Source organism: Pagrus major, chromosome 13, assembly GCF_040436345.1.
Source record: "Pagrus major chromosome 13, Pma_NU_1.0".
NCBI classification, from domain to species: domain Eukaryota; kingdom Metazoa; phylum Chordata; class Actinopteri; order Spariformes; family Sparidae; genus Pagrus; species Pagrus major.
Genome location: NC_133227.1, coordinates 25,438,978 through 25,457,588, shown reverse-complemented (window position 1 = coordinate 25,457,588; position 18,611 = coordinate 25,438,978). Strand labels below are relative to the sequence as shown.

The window sequence follows — 18,611 nt, the reverse complement described above, 5'->3', positions numbered from 1 at the left end:
TGCGGTCGCCATCTTTACAACTCAGTTTTCCTTTTTATATTTGACAGGATGTGATGATGCGCCTAATGCATCTGAGGCGTTTAGCTTCATACTACGGGGATGAACTTCTGTTGGATCGGAAATATCGAAGAGGTGAAGTGAAGTGTAATTATACATGCAAACTGCAGTTAATTAATTAATTACATTCTGTGCTTGTTGTCTCCTATATTATATCATGATTTAGTAAATAAATCAAGTCATACTTGCTAATAAATGGTTCAGGATGAGGTGAAATTGAGTAAACACAAACAGATATATTGATATCACAGTGCCGTACTCATGCCTCCTCCCCTTTCTCGCCCTCTGTCTTTGCTGTGATCTTCCAGAGTTCGCTGAGGTAAGCATCGCCTCCTCATTGGCTCCTCCCCAAAACAGCATGCATGTTTGTCTTATCCTGCCTGTTTGGCTTGCGTAATAACGGCCAAATCAGATGTTTGATTGGTAAAGACTGGTGTTGGAAAACTCCAGTTGTGCAAGTTATAATCGCCATACTCAGTCCAGTGTTGCTCTTTCAGATTATCCATCAACTGATGGAAAACATGGGTCTTGGAAGTTTAGCGGCGGAGGTCAAGAGGTTCCCGATCGATGAAGCATGCACCCCTCCAGCCACCAGATGCTGGGAATCTACCTCAGGTAAAAGTTGTTAGCCGATGGGTTCAGACTGTACATGTGTGTTTGTACAGGGATTATTTTCTGGTGGTACTCAGAGGGAGGAAAAAACATTTAAAAGTCCAGTTATTTCCTTAAGGGTCGGTCCAGAACATCATAATTTCTAACTTGCACTATGATTCAGTGCCACACAAAATATTTCATTTTGTGTCCCTGACTCTGCTTACATCATTATGACATCATCAGTTATTTTCTCAAAGCTCGTGTCAGACTGCACCTTCAAGAAATGCCACTTTTTGAAATGTAGTATTAAATGTTTAGTATTAAAGTTTAACCCACATATCTTCATACATTTTCTTCCCAGATCCCACAAACGAGTTCTGTGAGAGCCTTCAGTACTCCATTGTGTTCTGAAGACTTGAGGACAACACAGAGCTTTGACCACTGACCATGTTGCTGCCACTTTAAGTTTCAAGTCTGGTCAATCAGAAGTGCCATTAGCCCACAATATCTTGGCATAGTAGATAGTTATTTGCTGTTATATTAATGTTTGGTGTCATATTAATTAAAAAAGAGGGAGATATAAAGACAAATATAAGAAAAAGACGAGATGATAGATAGCTCTCGCTGAATATATCGTCGTTTGTGCACTGTGACTTTGACTCTAATTTCTCTAATAGAGACAAGCTCAAGAAATCTTTTTACTGAACCTTAAGGTATGTTTGTGGTTTGATATCCCGTTGTATTCCCATTTCATGAGGCTATTTCTTTATGAAGTGTCATAACCACTCATTTCCATCGAGGGCTACAGGATATACAGTGGATCTACAATTAAGAGCTCATATTGAGGATAAAACTCATCTTTATATTATATTATTATAATTTGAAAAAAATGTACACAAATGTAGTAAACTTTGTTGCTTCTAACTGAACAAAGAAGCAACGATTGGCTCATATGTCAGTGCAGTCTGTGGTTTCAATTTCATTTCAGTCAACATTCAGGCAAAATCAGCAACGTCGCTGCAGTAACTCCACTTCTGCAGGGCTGAGGTCAGTTTACAACAAACCAAAATGCTGATTGATAAAATCAATAAATACATAGCATCAGGGTGTATAAGGTGACCTTGTATGTCTTTAATTCTTCAGCAGCCAAGTGCTACAATTTGTGGCGTCTCATTTCATTTCATGGATTTTCATCATGTACTAATTTGAAATTTAGTATTTTTTTTTTTTTTTTTGGAGGAAAAAAGTCCCTTAATCAAAAAATAAAAACGACAACCAAGACACACAAAAACATGTGGAGAGTTGAGAATTTTGATTTCTCACATTTCAATCATAAATACATAAAAGTAGTTGTAATAAAAAAGAGTCTTGAAGTGCAGCATTGTAGTCTGTTGACAATCTGTGACCATCACTGTCATCTCATGAACCTTTGACATTAAAAAAAGAACAAAACCAAAATACAAACGAACAAAAATCATAACTAACTATAACTTGGATTCTTTACTCCGGTTATAAGCGGTGATCTCTCCATTTTCAGCTTCCTTTCCTTGTTTTCCTCGTCTCCTGTTGAAGTGTAACAACAGTGTTATCAATGTTGTGTTATCAAAAACATTGATACATCTATTCACATCGATCCTGGTTACTTTAAATAGTTTTAGAAAGTGTGATATTTAGTGTTTACTAGTCTTTCTGCTGTTTTTGACTACTAACTATGAGAGGTTGTATGACGTTTCTTTGTAACCTTACACACATGTTGCATATGTAAGTGCACCAAAATAATAATAAATTGGTAAACTTCTTATGTAGCATTTTTGTGGAGCCGTTTAGAAAAGGGCCTCAGAGGATATATACTGTAACATCAAAATAATTAAACAACACAAGGGAAAATGGTAATCAGCTTATTGTTATGTCTGGCCTTTGTCCATTAACATTAACCCACACTGTGTCTGTCAATAAACTATCTGCACTGAAAAATGTATTTGCATCTCATTCATCTCTCGTTATAGTTATAGTTGGCTAAATAGCTTATTTAAAGTTCCCATGAAGTATAAATTGCTGTTTAAGTGTTTTTATCATATGTGTCTTGCTCCATAACTCACCTATATGCCAGTATGAGGTCCAACTATGGCAAAAAAAATGTTCTGAATGTATTTTTAATGGTGTTATAGATTCATAACTTCCTTGCACCATACACACCGATTTGGCGTTGCGGCAGGTGGGACCCTATTGCAAGATGGCGTCTTGTTTCTCTTAATTTTTGATCTTATAATAGTGGAAGAAGGATTGGTCACTGGTGCACCTGGTTGACAGACATTTTATTCTAACTAGCAGCCAAACATAAAGCTGTGATCTTTGCAGTGGCTGCATCTGTGCTGGTTGTGAAACAGTGTCCGGTGATCATGCAGTACACGTATGTCCAGCGTGCAAAACTCACCCACATATCTGCTGCATTTGTGGTATGGTTTCTGGCAAAGGCTTTCCATAAGTTTCTGGCAGCACGAGACTAGAGATGGCACCACAAATGGCTAAGCTTCCCATCAATATGTATGGGAGTGCCTTGTAGTATTGTCCTGCAAAAGAAGACAAAAACACCATGAGAAGTGAAGAGAAGACATAAATTGACCGACACCTGTCCTGAAGTCACCATTTTGAAGGAGAAAAAAACTCACAGATATTATGCCTTATTGAAAAGTTATTCCTTTGTCGCTTTCTAAATGCTCAAAATAGAAAAATAAATATAAACCTACCCAGATAAATGATGAAAGGGGAGATGATGGTTCCAAGTCGAGCGGCCATGGAACAACATCCCATCGCCGTGTTTCTGATAACAGTGGGGAAGAGCTCTGATGAAACGGCATACACCACACAAAATGAAGATGTGACACCAAACTTCCCCACCATCTCAAGGAACACAGCCACACCAGGTAAAGCTAAGGAAATTATAAAAAAAAAATAGCCTTAATTACAGCAAACACTTAAAAGTCAAATGAGAGTCACATAAAATATCCAAAAAGTCCATTAAAGGAGTGAAAATAGACCAATTCTCAAAATAAATTTTTAGCGGTAAGTCAGTTCACCACTTTGATGAAGACTAAGAAATATAACTATTGATGGAATGCCGAGAGATTTTGTACAGACAATCATGGTTCCCAGAGGATGAATCCTCTGACTTTTCATCCAGAGCCCTCTTGAGGTTCACATTTATTGTTTTGAGTGAAATGTCTCAGCATCTAACGAAGTGAACCACTGGGTGGTGTTGTCGTGTTTAACACTCACCAAAGCCCAGAAACAAAACCTTGAAACGCCGGTCCCTAACCTTCCTTTCGCTGCAGCTGTCAGACTTGTTGTGATTTTCTTTGCTCTTGTACAGATGACGTAGTTCATGGAGCAGTTTTACACAAAACTAAACCATAAACCACTAAACCATTGGTGAGGTTTCGGATAAGACACTTTGGGTTAAAATAGACCCTTTCAACAACATTAACCACAAAGGATGACTCCTCCCACTTGCAAAGCTATGATATTGGAAAAACATGCTTGGTCAGCTGCAATGATGGTCCTGGAGCAACATTAATGGTCATGTTTGGGCCTTTGCGTTCATCACGAATTACCATATATTTGTTGTATTAGCATTTAGGTCAAAGCACAACTCTGCCTAAGTACAGCCTTACAGAGCTGCTAATGTGGCTAAATCAGAGCTGAAATCAATATGCTTTAGGAGCTAAAGGTTTTGAGTTTTACCCATTGGGATGAGGTGCACACAGAGGATCATAACGCCTCCAAGGAAGAGTGTGGACGACTGGCAGAAGCGCCTGGAGCAGTACTGCAGCAGTAACAAGGCAATAAGGTAAGCTGGCACTTCGGTCAGAGCAGACAGGAAGCAGTTTATGTAAGGGTCGCCGTGCAGGTTTGATGTGTTGAGGATCAAAGCGTAGTAACTAATGGTGATGACGACCCTGCAGAGACATTCAAACAACACATGAATACACATGGGATGGGAAACACCAAAAGCTAAATCAAATTTTTTATTCTAATTTGGGAAGGAAGGTGAGACTCACCACAGAAAAGAACACAGTGCTGTAACAGAGAGGACACTGCAGCTGCTCAGGATAGCTGAAATGTTGTATTTCTTGTCTTTCAGAGCCAGTGCATCTTCAATCTGGGAAAAACAAGAACAAGTTCAACAATTAAACCTAAAAAGGTCCGGTCCTGAATCTGTAGAAATGAAACACAAGCCCTCCCAAACACATAGCGTGTTGTCGTAGACATGGATTATTCATACAGCCGTATAGATCACTTAGACATAACGGGAAAATGTAATGAATTTGACTGTATCTGACATCGTAACTTGTCACATCTGGTCTTAAATTGTGACACAACAGCATTTGTAGCGTACTGCATTTTAAGAATAAAACACGAAACACCACTTTTGCTATGAAGACAGTTTGTTAAGAAGGGTAATGACACACAGGACTGATGACAACACGGACGGACAAAGCGTTCGGACATGGCTTATTCTGGTCTTTGTCCCACCATAAAAATAGGATCCTGCATGGTATAATGAGTCACCTAACAAAAACAGGGTAACCTGAAATGTAAAAGTGAGCCCGAACACTGCTTTAAATGACTTGAAAATGTTGAGTTTCATGTCAAACTTAAAAAAACAACTGCTGAGGCACGTGTAGTTTATGTTTATCACATGAGAAAAATAAAAACTAGCTGACAAAACTTACCTCAGCTGGTGTAAAAATGTCCTGTGGAGCCTTGATGTTGTTCAGTTTGGCAGCGTTTCTCAGTAGGGCTTCAGCCTCCTTCACTCTTCCCTGAGAGAGCAGCCAGCGAGGAGACTCTGGGAGTAACCTGGAGAGTTAAAACACAGGGTACAACGCTGTCAGAAGATTCACACAGACATGCAGGACTAAGTGCACCAAACTACCGACATGCTGGTGGAATTGAAGTAAGGTGAGCCACGTGTGGAGGAAGACCCAAGTAAAGTCTATTCTGTGTCTGTGTGGGAAACACTGCTTACCTTTATGGACCGTAAACAATATGGAAGAGGCTTTTCATTTCATAAAACTCTGCTCTACAGAAGTATTCACCCAGTTTGGGACTCTCTCATTAAAGAGCAGCTGAGAGCTAAGCGTTCCTAAGCTTTGCTCCAGTAAAGTCAGTCCTACATGGGCCAAGCAAAATAGAAACTGCTGCGCAAATGTTGCAGACTGGATTAATGAGCACAGACATTATGTCATCTGGAGTCCAGCACCAGCTTTTTCCAGGAACAAAGAAATGTATTCTGATGTGCCACTTTCTTGACATTTCTTCTGGCAGTATAAATTTTTTAAACGTCATCACAATAACCCACAAAGTTAAACACCTCAATATAATAGAATGATTCACACAAGGTTGTCTTTGTGTAATTTAATAAAGTGGCAAAAGCAAAGAGTAAGCAGAGTTAACCCATTTCAGCTGAAAGGTCAGCCTCATCCACCAGGCAATTCTGGCAGAGACCGACAGTGAGTCACAGACAACACTCAGAGATACCTTGAGAACGGGAGATTTCACAAAACAATAGCCAGATGGCCAGATGGCCTTGGATGTACCCACAACACCCGATAAGCAACGGGACAAACATTTTTCCGATATATCAGCGAGGTCCGCGTTCAAAAGTAAGTCAAACAGTTCACACTTAGGCCAGGTCATAATTCACAGTGCTTAAAGGTGTAATAAACTGTGAGGTTATAGGTCAATACGTGAAGAAAAACAGTGCAAGGTAACAAAAATATGTGTGGTAAACCAAATTTATAAATGTTGCTGTGTGAGGGCAAGCTGAAATATGATGCATGCATATTCTTACCACCATAAAGGAATGTAAATTAGGCCAATGGCAGCCATGGGAATCAGCAGCAACCACCATTCACGGAGGAAGTAAGCCACACCTGGCATTACCATGTACCCCACAGCAGAGCTCATAAACACCCCAAGGGAGCAGAAGACCAATCGGGCTTTTGGGCTGAGAGTTTCTGTCCCTGTAAGTGAGATAAATTTAAATTTAGCAGAATAAATCTGAGACTTTCTTGGTGCTTCAGTCAGTTCTGACCAGGCAAATTTCATGTGAGATAAGTGACTAAGAGGAAGAGTTTATGATCATATGCAACCATATGCCACTGTCAAAGCAAACACAAGTGCTTGATGGAAAACATACCCAGCACAAATGCAATGGTATAGTTGGAGAATCCTCCTGCACCCGCGAAGAAGAAAAGGAGGGTGAAGATCTCCCAGCTCGGGGAGAATATCTGCGCTGTGATGGACACAGTCTGAAGAACCATCATGAGAAAGAGAGCCGGCCTCCTCCCATATCTGTGTAAGAAATACAGTTTGCAGCTGAGTAAGTGATGAAAATGTTCTCTAAAAATGTTTGGACAATCATGAGTACGGTACAGTACCTGTCAGACATCTGGCCAGAGAGAAACGCTCCTACTAGCACACCAATGTAATGGATGGAGGTGGTCAGTGGAATTTTGTATGCGTTCTCACACACCAGGTCCCACTGCAAAATCAACACATTTTGAAAATTAAAAAGTAGCAACTTTTATCTCACACAGATCTCTCGTGTGAGATAGAAGTGAAAGCTAAATCACAAACTGAAGCTGTTAAAATCACTTTATCAATTTTATTTAACTAACAGTATCCAAAGTCTGGTCAGTGCTGTCTGCGCTGGAGAAAGGTTTGCCTGCACCAATATTAATTTTGGTACTGGGGTAAAAAATGCTCTGGCTTGTTTCTTTAAATCAATCACAGTCAAACTGGGCAGCACTAAACCCAGGACGCAGCAACCATGCCCCTGCAAGATAGTGTAGCGGGGAACTTGTTTTGCACGTGAGGAGGCAGGCCCTGGCATAAACATTACTAGAGCGGTTAGGTTAGGGTTAGGGTAAAATCTTATTTTCAGCGTATAGGATGCTAGCTGGGGGACTGTTGTTGTTGTTTCCCATCATGATAGGGACTGTAACACTGTAACACGCAAGTAGGTCTGATATTAATGTTGTATCTTGCATCATGCCCAGCCCAAGCTTACAAGGCAGACAGTCAGCATGTACATAGATGTGACTTGTGAGAACAAATTTATACAAACGAGAGGAAGACATGATTAGTACAGGCCTTATTCTGTATGCCTTCAAACTTAGCATTGCATGAAATCTGATCTAATTGTCAGAGCTGCAGAAATAAAACGAGGCCATACTTTCTCACTCAGTCTAACTGCACTCTCAGACAGATTTTGCTACAGTCTCACTATAGTCTCACTTTCAATCCCCAACTAGAAGGAACAACAACAAACTTCCCCCCCAAACTTACGTAAGCTATTTCACACGTAGATAACTGTAATGACTAACAGGCTTGAAAGCTTCTAAGCTTCACTGACATCCTAGAAATCCCAGGAACTGCAATAAACAGTTTTACCTTGGCTGAACTCCTGTATCTTATCACTCTTATCACACTCATAACAGAACAGTTAAACACAAACGTGTCACCCAGCCTGTTACAATATTTACAGGGAAGCAACCATAAACAAGCGTGTATCATTAAACAATGACAGTTTGGCCTTAGGGTCAGTTTGACCCAAAGTCATACTTGAGTAAAAGTAAAGATATCGTTCAGACCTCATTGTTCAAGATTCAAGGTGATTTATTATAAATAAAAAAATCGCTCACCTCTGTGACAATAGTTGACTGGTAGATCTTCTTGCTGTACTTCCAGCCATCCAGACAACTCTCCAAAGGAATTTCACTCACATTCACATCCACATTTGGGATGATTTCATTCTGCGAGTAGTTCCTGACAATTTCCAGGTTGAGCCTCGAGCAAGAGCTGCGCTTTTCAATGCCATCGACTATCTCCAGTGGGATCGTCACATTTCTCCACATTTCATTGATGCTGTAGTTTTCAGGGATGTAGCACTCGTGAGGTGGCGTATCGGCAACAAATACTATGTAGATGCCAATAAACCCATTCGGAAAGATACTGATGGCCAGGGCTAAAAAAATCCTTAGCTGAAAGGGTCCCCAAGATCCAAGAAAAGATGTAATGCTGTCATAGTCTCTAATTTTTAAGTTGCCCATTGCCTCATCAAAATCCTCAATATTTAAAAAAAGAAAGGAGGAACAATAAGCAGACACTTCTTCAACACTGAGAGGCACAAAAGAGAGTGTGGTCTACTGCTCTGTCAGGATTATGAGCCATCAAGCTGAGTTCAGGTTTTATATGCCTGGGAGGTTACACAACTACAGTTCACACCGTAGAGCGCTCTGGAAAAATAGTATAACTCCCTCTTTAGCTTATGCACAATTTGATGTGTTGCAAAGAGCTTTCAAATATATGTACTTCATAGATTTAGATGTTTTCTATAAAACTAGAGAAATAAGAGAAAAATAGTCCTTGTGTAACGTGTTGTAAAAGGAAACATCATTCCAGGAATCCTTGGAAAGAGAGTTAATCATTTTACAAGCAGAGGTGAAACATTAATGAAGCCTATCAGTATGCTTGAGTTGTTTTATTTTTCTTGACAAAGGGTTTAAAGATAGGATAAAGAAGACGTCGAGGCTTGAGCCGGTGTTACTGGCAGTTTATTCGTAAACACATGGCTTCTTTGTAACCAGTATCAAAGCAACAAAACTGTTAAGTGTACTCTGTACTTTCTGAACTTCTTAACATTTTAATTAGACTCCAATAAAAGACTCACTTTCACTCCCCAACTTTAGTGCATGCACAATTTGTTCTGCTACAAAATGCTCTCAGGTTTATTCTTTTCAGATTTAGACGTTTTCTATCAACCTGCTTTGCATTCAGTCTCCTTCAGATAGTTTGCATTTGGAGTCACTTTTGTAGTTTTTTTAAAAAAAACCTTTCATTTTACCTCACTTTAGTATTTTGCCATCTGAGTTTGAGTTTATAACGTGGCCGAGTGGCACGTGCATGAGCATGACCATGTATCAAGCTGAAACAAAAAATGAAAACCTATTTATAAAAATAACAATTCAATTTAAGCGTTCTAATTGGAAATGTTGCAATATTTTGAGAGTAATAACTGTATGTTTTTGAATTCATTTTCACTTTTTCAAAAGCACATCTGGAGCTCCTCTCCCTACCTCTAGAGGGAGCCTCCATACCACCAGTGGTACTCATGCCACAGTTTGGCAATAGTGGATGTAAATGATTGCTGACCCTACCTATGTCGTATGAAAGCGACTGGCACTTACTTACACATGTTCCGGGCACGTTCTCCAGTGGACAGATTTTATGCCTTGGTTGCCTCTAGCCTCTGAGATGTTTGAGATCAGTGTGTCTTTAAAGACTCTCTTCAAATTGAGCTTGACACGGTTAAAAAAGAGTGCTTTATCAGGTGTTTCTTACAGCAGCGGAAAAAAATGATTGCAACATGCTGGAAGCCTCCTCACTCACTCTCCTTTCAAGTGTGGGTTCAAACATAGATATCAGTTATCTAAATTGAATGATGATAAAGATGTTGTATTTGCTTCTCTGGTATCTTCAAAAGCCTTTTTATTATGATCATCTGTTGGGGTGGTGGCTTGGATCTGAGGTGGGGGTTAGAGGGGAAGTCTTTTTTATTTTCTTTCTCTGTTCTTTCACCTTTTCTCTTTCTTTGTTATTTTAACTGTTGAATGCTGATTCTGCATACTGGTGTTATTCAACGGTTGTTATTGTGCGGTGTGACTCTCCTCCTTGCTTGCAGAATCTATTGTTCTGAACTTTGTTTGAATCATGTGTAGGCAATTTCTGCTCATAGTATTGTTAGCCTGTGTGTGTGTTAGCTACTGAGCTGTGCTGTCCTTTTGCTGTGCTTTTTTTGCACATAAATATTTCTCTTGTTAGGAAGCAGTAAGGGTGTAACTGCCATTTATTTTGATCCCCCTTTTTCTCCTGTTTTTTTGTTAATTTAGGGAGTTAGGTTTAGCTGTTGTGATTTTGTTTGTTCTTTTGTTTCCTCCCAGGGCTAGATAGACTGGTTGAGAAGATAGTTCCTTTTGTTTATTATTTTGGCCTTAGTTCACCCTGAAGAGAAGCTTCACTTTGTGTTCTGTCATATTTTGTTTTGGCTTTGTTACCGTAATCATTGATTGTCTTGAGCGGTTAACAATAAACTACAGTTTTCTGGTTGCAAAACGTTGTTCCCTGCCTCATTTATGTTGCGCCTCTGTTCCCCTAGCCTGGGGCGTAACAACAATCCTGTCCTTGTTTATCTGTTAGTTAAAAGTTATATATTGGTAGTATATTGTAAGTACATGGTAATACTGTGAATCAAAAGGTATATGAACAGCTTATTGTTAAGAGCCGTATCTTGCTGAATGACTGAATGACTGAATTAGTGTTTATCAAATCAGAACAAACAAACACTAATAAAATTATAGAATGGTCTTGCTAAGAGAGCATACTTGAAGTGTGTGCAGCAACCAGTCCAGTCAGGCATGAGAATGGAGACTTATATGGGACAGAAGACAGATCACCGTAAGAGTCCTTCTCTCTTGTGAATGCAATAAAATATATTTGTGTTCACAGAGACATTGTTTTTGACTTTTATTAAAGTACACAATTCCTCCACAACAAGGGTCAAACTATTGCTAAGTGAAAAGAGCTTACACCATTAATCTCCCGTCATTCGAGAGAACCATATCAATCTACAGCCATTTATAGAAAAGATGGAAACAGGAGGTTTACCAGATTCCACACAAAATTGTCACAGCACTTAAAAAGTATTCAGTTGAAACATCTTTATTGATCACTTTTAAAAAGCAATGTGTTTACAGTAAGTTAAGTAGGATGCAAAGGCACTTGTAAATTGGGACATTTGAACAGATGCTGTCAAGTTACAGTCTATGTCCACCACTGTCGTCCATAACAGAACCTTTGACACTAACAAAGAACAAAGGAAAAAAATATAAACAAACAAAAATCATAACTAACTATAATTTGGATTCTTTACTCTGATAATCATCGGCGGTCTCTCCTTTTTCAGCTTCCTTTTCTTGCTTTCTTCTTCTCCTGTTTGAACATTAAGAGGACATTTAACATCAGTGTACCAGCAGAGACATAAAAGTGAATTGTTCAACTATAGTTCCACATATAAGAGCAACAAATGGTATACTATTTAATGTTATCGATTTAATTTCCCATTGAAGTTACTCGTAAATGTATAAGTTGTGTGCACAGAGAGCTATGCTGGCATGTGGTTTAATGCTCCTTAGTGGCTACATTTTTTAGCACATGATTACGTTTGTGCTTTAAAATGGCCAAATGAGTACGGCTACTTTAGGATGCGTGTGTAGGTGCACGCTGTGTCCATAGCACCAAAACAGAGCGGAGGAGATTGATCGGTAGACAGATAGACAGACATGTCATTGAGTTCAGTTTCTTAGCCTGCCTCAGTGTGTAAACTCACCCACATATCTGCTGCATTTGTGGTATGGTCTCTGGCAAAGGCTTCCTATAGGTTTCTGGCAGCAGGAAACATAAGACGGCACCAGAAATGGCCAAACTTCCCATCAATATGTATGGAAGTGCCTTGTAGTATTGTCCTGCAAAAAGAAGCCAAAAACACCACAAGAAGGGAAGAGAAAACATAAATGAGGAAAACTGACACCTGATTGAACAGCTTATTGTCACATCTAAGAAGCTGGAACCAGAGAAAATTTGCATTTCTGCTTGAAAAATGAATGAAGTAATTAAATGATTATCAAAATAGTTGTTGATTAATTTTCTGTTGCTTGACTGACATTGACTAATTATTGCAGCTCTGCAGAAATTGTTACAACTGCAGCTATTTCGGTCAAAGAAACAAACCTTATCACCAGCTTTAAGTTCAAAATAGAAAGAAATACAAATAAATATACTTACTCAGATAGACAATGAAGGGGGAGATGATGGTCCCAATACGAGCAGCCATGGAACAACATCCCATTGCTGTATTTCTGATAACAGTGGGGAAGAGCTCTGATGAAACGGCATACACAATACAAAATGAAGACGTCATGCCGCATTTCCCCAACATCTCGAGAAACACAGACACAGCCGGTAGACCTGAGGAAATAAAAAAATAATAACTTTGATTATAGCATAGAAAAAGAAAGTCAAATTAAAAAAATGTAAAGTCCATTAAACACTAAAATAAGATGGTGAACCGATATACCTGCGAGCATGGATGCTGAGTTTGTATGCTGACGTTAGCATTTAGCTCACAGCATCACTTTGCCTAAGTACAGCCTCACAGAGCTGACATGGCTGTAGACTCTTCAACTTGTTACAGTTTTGGTAACAATATGAATCCATCTTACGTTAACTGTTCCTGTCTAGGTGATGAGCTAAAGCATTTCTTTCACAGTCATAATTCATAATTCTGTGGTGGATTTTTGTGTTTTGTTTTCTGTTGTGCTTGCAGAGGTGCACTGAGAGGCTTGGCGGAGCTTTCCATTCACCGGAGCTGCTGACACACACGCACCTGCGGCAGGTTGGCAATCAGCACCTGCTGATAAGCTCTGGTCTTCACGCTACCTGCTGCCAGATGATTTCATCAGTCAGACGTGGTACATGGCTCTGGCTATATCGCCTTCTAGTGTAACTACTTTTGTTTTTGTGCTTTCTTCAGGAGATCTAACATTTCTTTGCTGTACCTCCAGTGTTCACCAGCATATCCAGCTACCAGTGGCTCCACTTCCAGCAACCCAGCTCTCTGCACCTCTGCAGCCTTGCCCTGTGCTCACCCGAGTCCCTACTCGCCACGCTAACCACCAGCACCAACATGAGCCACCTCTCCTCCTCCTTCCACCGCCCGGACGGAGACTCAGCCTGAGTCTCTCCCCACCTTCACCGGCAAGATACCTTGTGAAGTCAAATAAATCACCTTGCACACTACTCTCTGCCTCATTGTCCGCTTTTGGGTTCAACTACCTACAACGAGGTGTAACAATTTCAGCTGTACCTATTGGGATGAGGTGAACACAGAAGATCATAACGCCTCCAAGGAAGAGTGTGGACGATTGGCAGAAGCGCCTGGAGCAGTACTGCAGCAGTATCAAGGCAATAATGTAAGCCGGCACTTCGGTCACAGCAGACAGGAAGCAGTTTACGTAAGGGTCGCCATGCAGGTTTGAAGTATTGAGGAGCAAAGCGTAGTAACTAATGGTGATGATGATCCTGCAGAGACATTCAAAACAATGAAGTGAATACAAATAAGAGGGGAAACAACAATTTTTAGGTGTGACTATCTTTTATAACCAACAGTTTTTTAAATTTGGGCATGAGCTGTGAAGGAAGGTTTGAAGTGTGACCATTATTGATTTAATCAACTTTCGGTGTACAGGAATCACTGTATGTTGTGAGGAAATTGTAGACGTACCACAGAAGTGAACACAGCAATGTAACAGACAAGACATTGCAGTTGCTCAGGATAGCTAAGATGTTGTATTTCGTTTCTTTCATAGTGAGTGCATCTTCAATCTGTGAAAACCAAGATAAAAAACAGTTGTAAGAGTTAAATAAAACACGAGCCCTGCCAAAGACAAGGGGAACATGGAATTGGATTGATTGATTGGAACATGAGTTGATTTTTATTGAATTTGTACAACGATGATAGAAATAATAAATAATAAAACATCTTTTGATTACCTGAACAAGAAGCTTATACAGCAGAAGGTTTTTTTTCATTACTTATGTCAATTAAACAGTGTTATTTTAATATTTTCACCTTGTAATTACATATTATAATGTGAAAGATTTACACAGGCTAGTATTTTAATATTTCATATTTATTGAAATATATCTATTTAATTTACTTGCAATATATTATTGAATAATGAAATAAAGAAATACACCAATTATTGCGGTTTTTCAAATAGTGTAGAAATTAATTCAGTTTATATTGCCAATGTATTATCAAATGTGCATTCATTATATTTTGTACTGAATTATTGACGCAAAATGACAATATATTGCCATGTATTGTCAAATAAACTGTATGTAGACTCTTTCCATGTATTAAAATGTTTGCTTTTAGTCTGAGTGCTGCTTGCGCTAATTGTTGTGCCGACTCAAAAATAGGGCAACAGTGAGTCAATACAACACGAACACTGCTACAAAAGGACAAATGGTTTTAAAGCTATATTAATTAATTAATCATTTTAGGATCTCATGTTGGCATGTTATGTTGTGTTACGTTAAATTACGTTATGTCGTATCATGTCATGTTGTTATGTTATGTTGTGTAAAGTTCTGTTGTGTTGTCTTGTGTCATGTCGTGTCATGTTATGTCGTGGTTATGTTGTGTTTTGTTGTGTTATGTTACGCTACGTTGTGTTAAGTTGCGTTGTGTTAAGTTCTGTTATGTTGTGTTTTGTTGTGTTATGTTGTGTTGTGTTGTGTTAAGTTCTGTTATGTTGTGTTTTGTTATGTATTGTTATGTTTCATTTTGTCATGTTCTTTTATGTTATTTTATGTTGTGTTGTGCTGTGCTGTGTTACATGTCATAGATAAAAACTAGCTGATACATTTACCTCCTCTTGTGTAAAAATGGCCTTTGGAACCTCTACTTTATTAGCCTTGGCAGCGTCTTTCAGTATGGCTTCAGCCTCCTCCACTCTTCCCTGATTAAACAGCCAGCGAGGAGACTCTGGGACTAACCTTAAGAGTTAAAACACAGTGTACAACATTATCAGCAGATTCACACAGAGATGCAGCAATTGTTTTTAATAAATATTAAGGGATATTAGTCTGCACTGGTGCTGCCTGACGAGAATTCTTACTTAAACCAAACATGTAAAGGCTGCTGTGTAAAATACAATATATAATTATTCTTACCACCACAGAGGAACGTAGACCAGACTAGAGGCAGCCATGGGAATCAGCAGCAACCGCCAGTCACGTAAGAAGTAAGCTGCAAGTGGCGTTGCCATGTACCCCAAAGCAGAACCCATAAAAACCCCAAGGGAGCAGAAGGCCACTCGAGCTTTTGGGCTTAGAATTTCTGTACCTGTAGGTGATAAATTAATAGATGATTTATGAAAAAAAACAGTCTGACTGACTGCTTCATGTGCACAAATGTTGGAGGCTGCACAGAGTGACTGGGCATGTCTTAACTGCTCCTGGAGCCCCGCTCAGAATCAAGGCATTTTTTGAATTTCCAGCCTAGATGCACCTCAGCCGAAACCTAGGGGTTTAGTTACTCTTTAAGTTTCAAACCAGAATATTACAGATGTTTTTTTCTGTTTTCAGGTCGATGGGCTCTAAGGACATAATAAACACATCAAGCAGTGTCAAACTCTCCATGTTAGAAATCCTTTCTGGAAAACGTACCCAGCACAAATGCAATGATACAGTTGGAGTATCCACCCGCACCCACGAAAAAGAAAATGACGCTGAAGACCTCCCAGCTCGGGGAGAATATCTGCGCTGCGATGGCCACAGTCTGAAGAACCATCATGAGAAACAGTGACGGCCTCCTCCCATATCTGCATAAGAAATACAGGAGTTGAGTTAATTACATGACTTCTTTACCCCTAACAGCAAAGTGTTTAACCCTTTATGGTACGCATTATGATGCGAGATAGGAAAAAAAATTAGTGTTTTTATGTCTTAAAATAGACTAAATAAACAATCTAAAGAAATTTTATAGATTTTTTTTTTTTTTTTTTTTTTTTTGGGGGGGGGGGTGGGGGGGGGGGGATTTTTTGGGGTTCATTGCCTGTAGGCAACATTGTACCATAATGGTCATTAATTCATTCTGTAAATGGAGGAAAATATAACAAATAATAATAATAATAATAATACAATATAAAGATTATGATGAATGGTATGCTTTTGAATATTATATATACCTAAACACACACTACCAACATTTCATGCTTCCATGGTGATTCCATAATGGTTCACTGTTGCCTCAAGGCAACAGTTGCATTTTAACAAGTTTCCACTATTTAATGAACAATTAAATTAGTAGTAAAGTTTTCTCTCCTATGAGTGTGCATATATTATTTTCACGACAGAAAAGGGCCAGGAAATTATGTTTTCAGCCACTTTTAAGGAGCAAAATGGCAAAGCTGTTTTCTTTGAAAAAGTCCGGGAAAAGGGGTTTCAAGGTGGCTTCCTGAAGGCCACGTGACAAATTAAAGCATCCTTATTGGTTCCTTATGGTCTTCACACTCTTTTAAAGGATTACATCCTTCAAAGGGATGCATTGTGGTGATGTGACAGGCCAAAAATGGGTTCATGGTACCATAGAGGGTTAAGACAACAATGTATACAATACAGACCTGTCAGACATCTGGCCTGAGAGAAACGTTCCTACTAGCACACCAACATAATGGATGGAGGTGGCCAGTGGAGATTTGTATCCGTTCTCGCACACCAAGTCCCACTGAAAAGTCAACACATTTTGCTTTTCACTATTTTAGTTATCAATATTATACAGTAACAATATCCACTGTCTAGCACCAGCACTCGTCTTAGTATTTATTGTAATTGCAGCAGAGTTATGAATAATAAACAAAAAGTGTAAATAAGTGCACTATTTCCAAATCGATTACACATGGTAATTACACAAAGGTAAAAAAACAATAATGATGATAATATAAAAAAAACCCTAGATACTTAGATTTAGGTAATTATACACTTATTAATAATAATAATAATAATATATTTAATTTCTTCCAATAGATCCCCCTTGAATCCTGCACACTGGGACTTAGTTTGGCCTTTGTGGAAACCTTGAAAACATTTTGCAGGGGAGATAATTGATATCTTATCGCTCACCTCTGTGACAGTAGTTGACTGGTAGATCTTCTTGCTGTACTTCCAGCCATCCAGACAACTCTCCAAAGGAATTTCACTCACATTCACATCCACGTTTGGGATGATTTCATTCTGCGAGTAGTTCCTGACAATTTCCAAGTTAAGCCTCGAGCAAGAGCTGCGCTTTTCAATGCCATCGACTATCTCCAGTGGGATCGTCACATTTCTCCACATTTCACTGATGCTGTAGTTTTCAGGGACGTAGCACTCGTGAGGTGGGGTATCACTTACAAATACTACATAGGTGCCAACAAAGCCATTCGGGAGGATGCTGATGGCCAGGGCTAAAAAAATCCTTAGCTGAAAGGGTCCCCAAGATCCAAGAAAAGATGTAATATCATCATAGTCTCTAATTTTTAAGTTGCCCATTGCCTCAACAAAATTATCAATATTTTTTTTTAAAAAAAAAAAAAAGAAAAGAGGAACAATGAGCAGACTCTTCTTCAAGGATGAGAGGCAATACAAAGAGTGTGATCTGAGGCTTTGTGACAAGGTTATAACACCTCAAGCTGAGCTCAGGTTTTATAAGCATGGGAGGTTTCATAACACATGAATTTAAATTTAGCTGCTTCCTGCTTCCGGTGACGCCCACATCGGTACCTCCGTGGGATCGAAACCTTATGTTTACACTGTTTCTCTCCTTGTCTGTCCATCTTTAGTTGTTTATTCTTCGACTTCTGACTCTTTCACAGTCCCCACTGGTTTTGTACCGTAGTTAACTTTAGGCTTTTTAAAGCGTGTTGGTGTTTTGTTTTTGAACCGATCTTCTGTTACTGGGTTAGCCTGTTGCTAACCGGTTAGCTTCCCTCATCCTAGCTTAGCTTACTAGCTTGTGCCTTTAGCCACAGTTAACACAGCCTCGATAAACGAGTGTCACGATAGCTTTCTAGCCTTGGCATTAACTCAGTGTCGTCGGCAGTTTTCTCTCCTCGCTAGCCCGGTTTTTTGGTCCCGCTGACGAGGCTAAACATCGGGATGGGAGACTCCCCATCACCCGCACCGTTAAGCTAGCGTCGCAAGCCACTGTCTGCTGTATACCTGGGGCCAGAGCTTCCGACATAGAGGCTAATCACAGTAGGTTTACAGCTAATGGGCAAGGATACAGGTGC

At 39.4% G+C, this 18,611-nt stretch overlaps 2 protein-coding genes and 1 long non-coding RNA gene across 3 annotated transcripts; 1 reads left to right on the top strand and 2 right to left on the bottom strand.

Moving 5' to 3' along the window:
- The first annotated feature begins 558 nt into the window (after positions 1-558).
- LOC141007168 (uncharacterized) lies at positions 559-2,629 on the top strand. The gene is made up of 2 exons (XR_012179999.1): positions 559-672; positions 1,013-2,629. It is a non-coding gene; the product is annotated as an uncharacterized lncRNA (long non-coding RNA).
- Positions 2,630-3,081: 452 nt separating this feature from the next.
- LOC141006676 (organic cation/carnitine transporter 2-like) lies at positions 3,082-8,768 on the bottom strand. Its single transcript, XM_073478903.1, has 9 exons — positions 8,361-8,768; positions 7,095-7,198; positions 6,854-7,008; positions 6,506-6,677; positions 5,385-5,511; positions 4,710-4,810; positions 4,393-4,607; positions 3,399-3,581; positions 3,082-3,221 (listed from the first exon to the last, which is right to left on the bottom strand). Exons 1-9 carry the CDS (start codon positions 8,766-8,768, stop codon positions 3,082-3,084), a joined length of 1,605 nt encoding a protein of 534 aa, XP_073335004.1.
- A 3,331-nt stretch (positions 8,769-12,099) lies between these two features.
- On the bottom strand, positions 12,100-17,871 carry LOC141007392 (organic cation/carnitine transporter 2-like). Its single transcript, XM_073479751.1, has 9 exons — positions 17,464-17,871; positions 16,965-17,068; positions 16,009-16,163; positions 15,514-15,685; positions 15,210-15,336; positions 14,057-14,157; positions 13,640-13,854; positions 12,559-12,741; positions 12,100-12,239 (listed from the first exon to the last, which is right to left on the bottom strand). Exons 1-9 carry the CDS (start codon positions 17,869-17,871, stop codon positions 12,100-12,102), a joined length of 1,605 nt encoding a protein of 534 aa, XP_073335852.1.
- Positions 17,872-18,611: the final 740 nt, after the last annotated feature.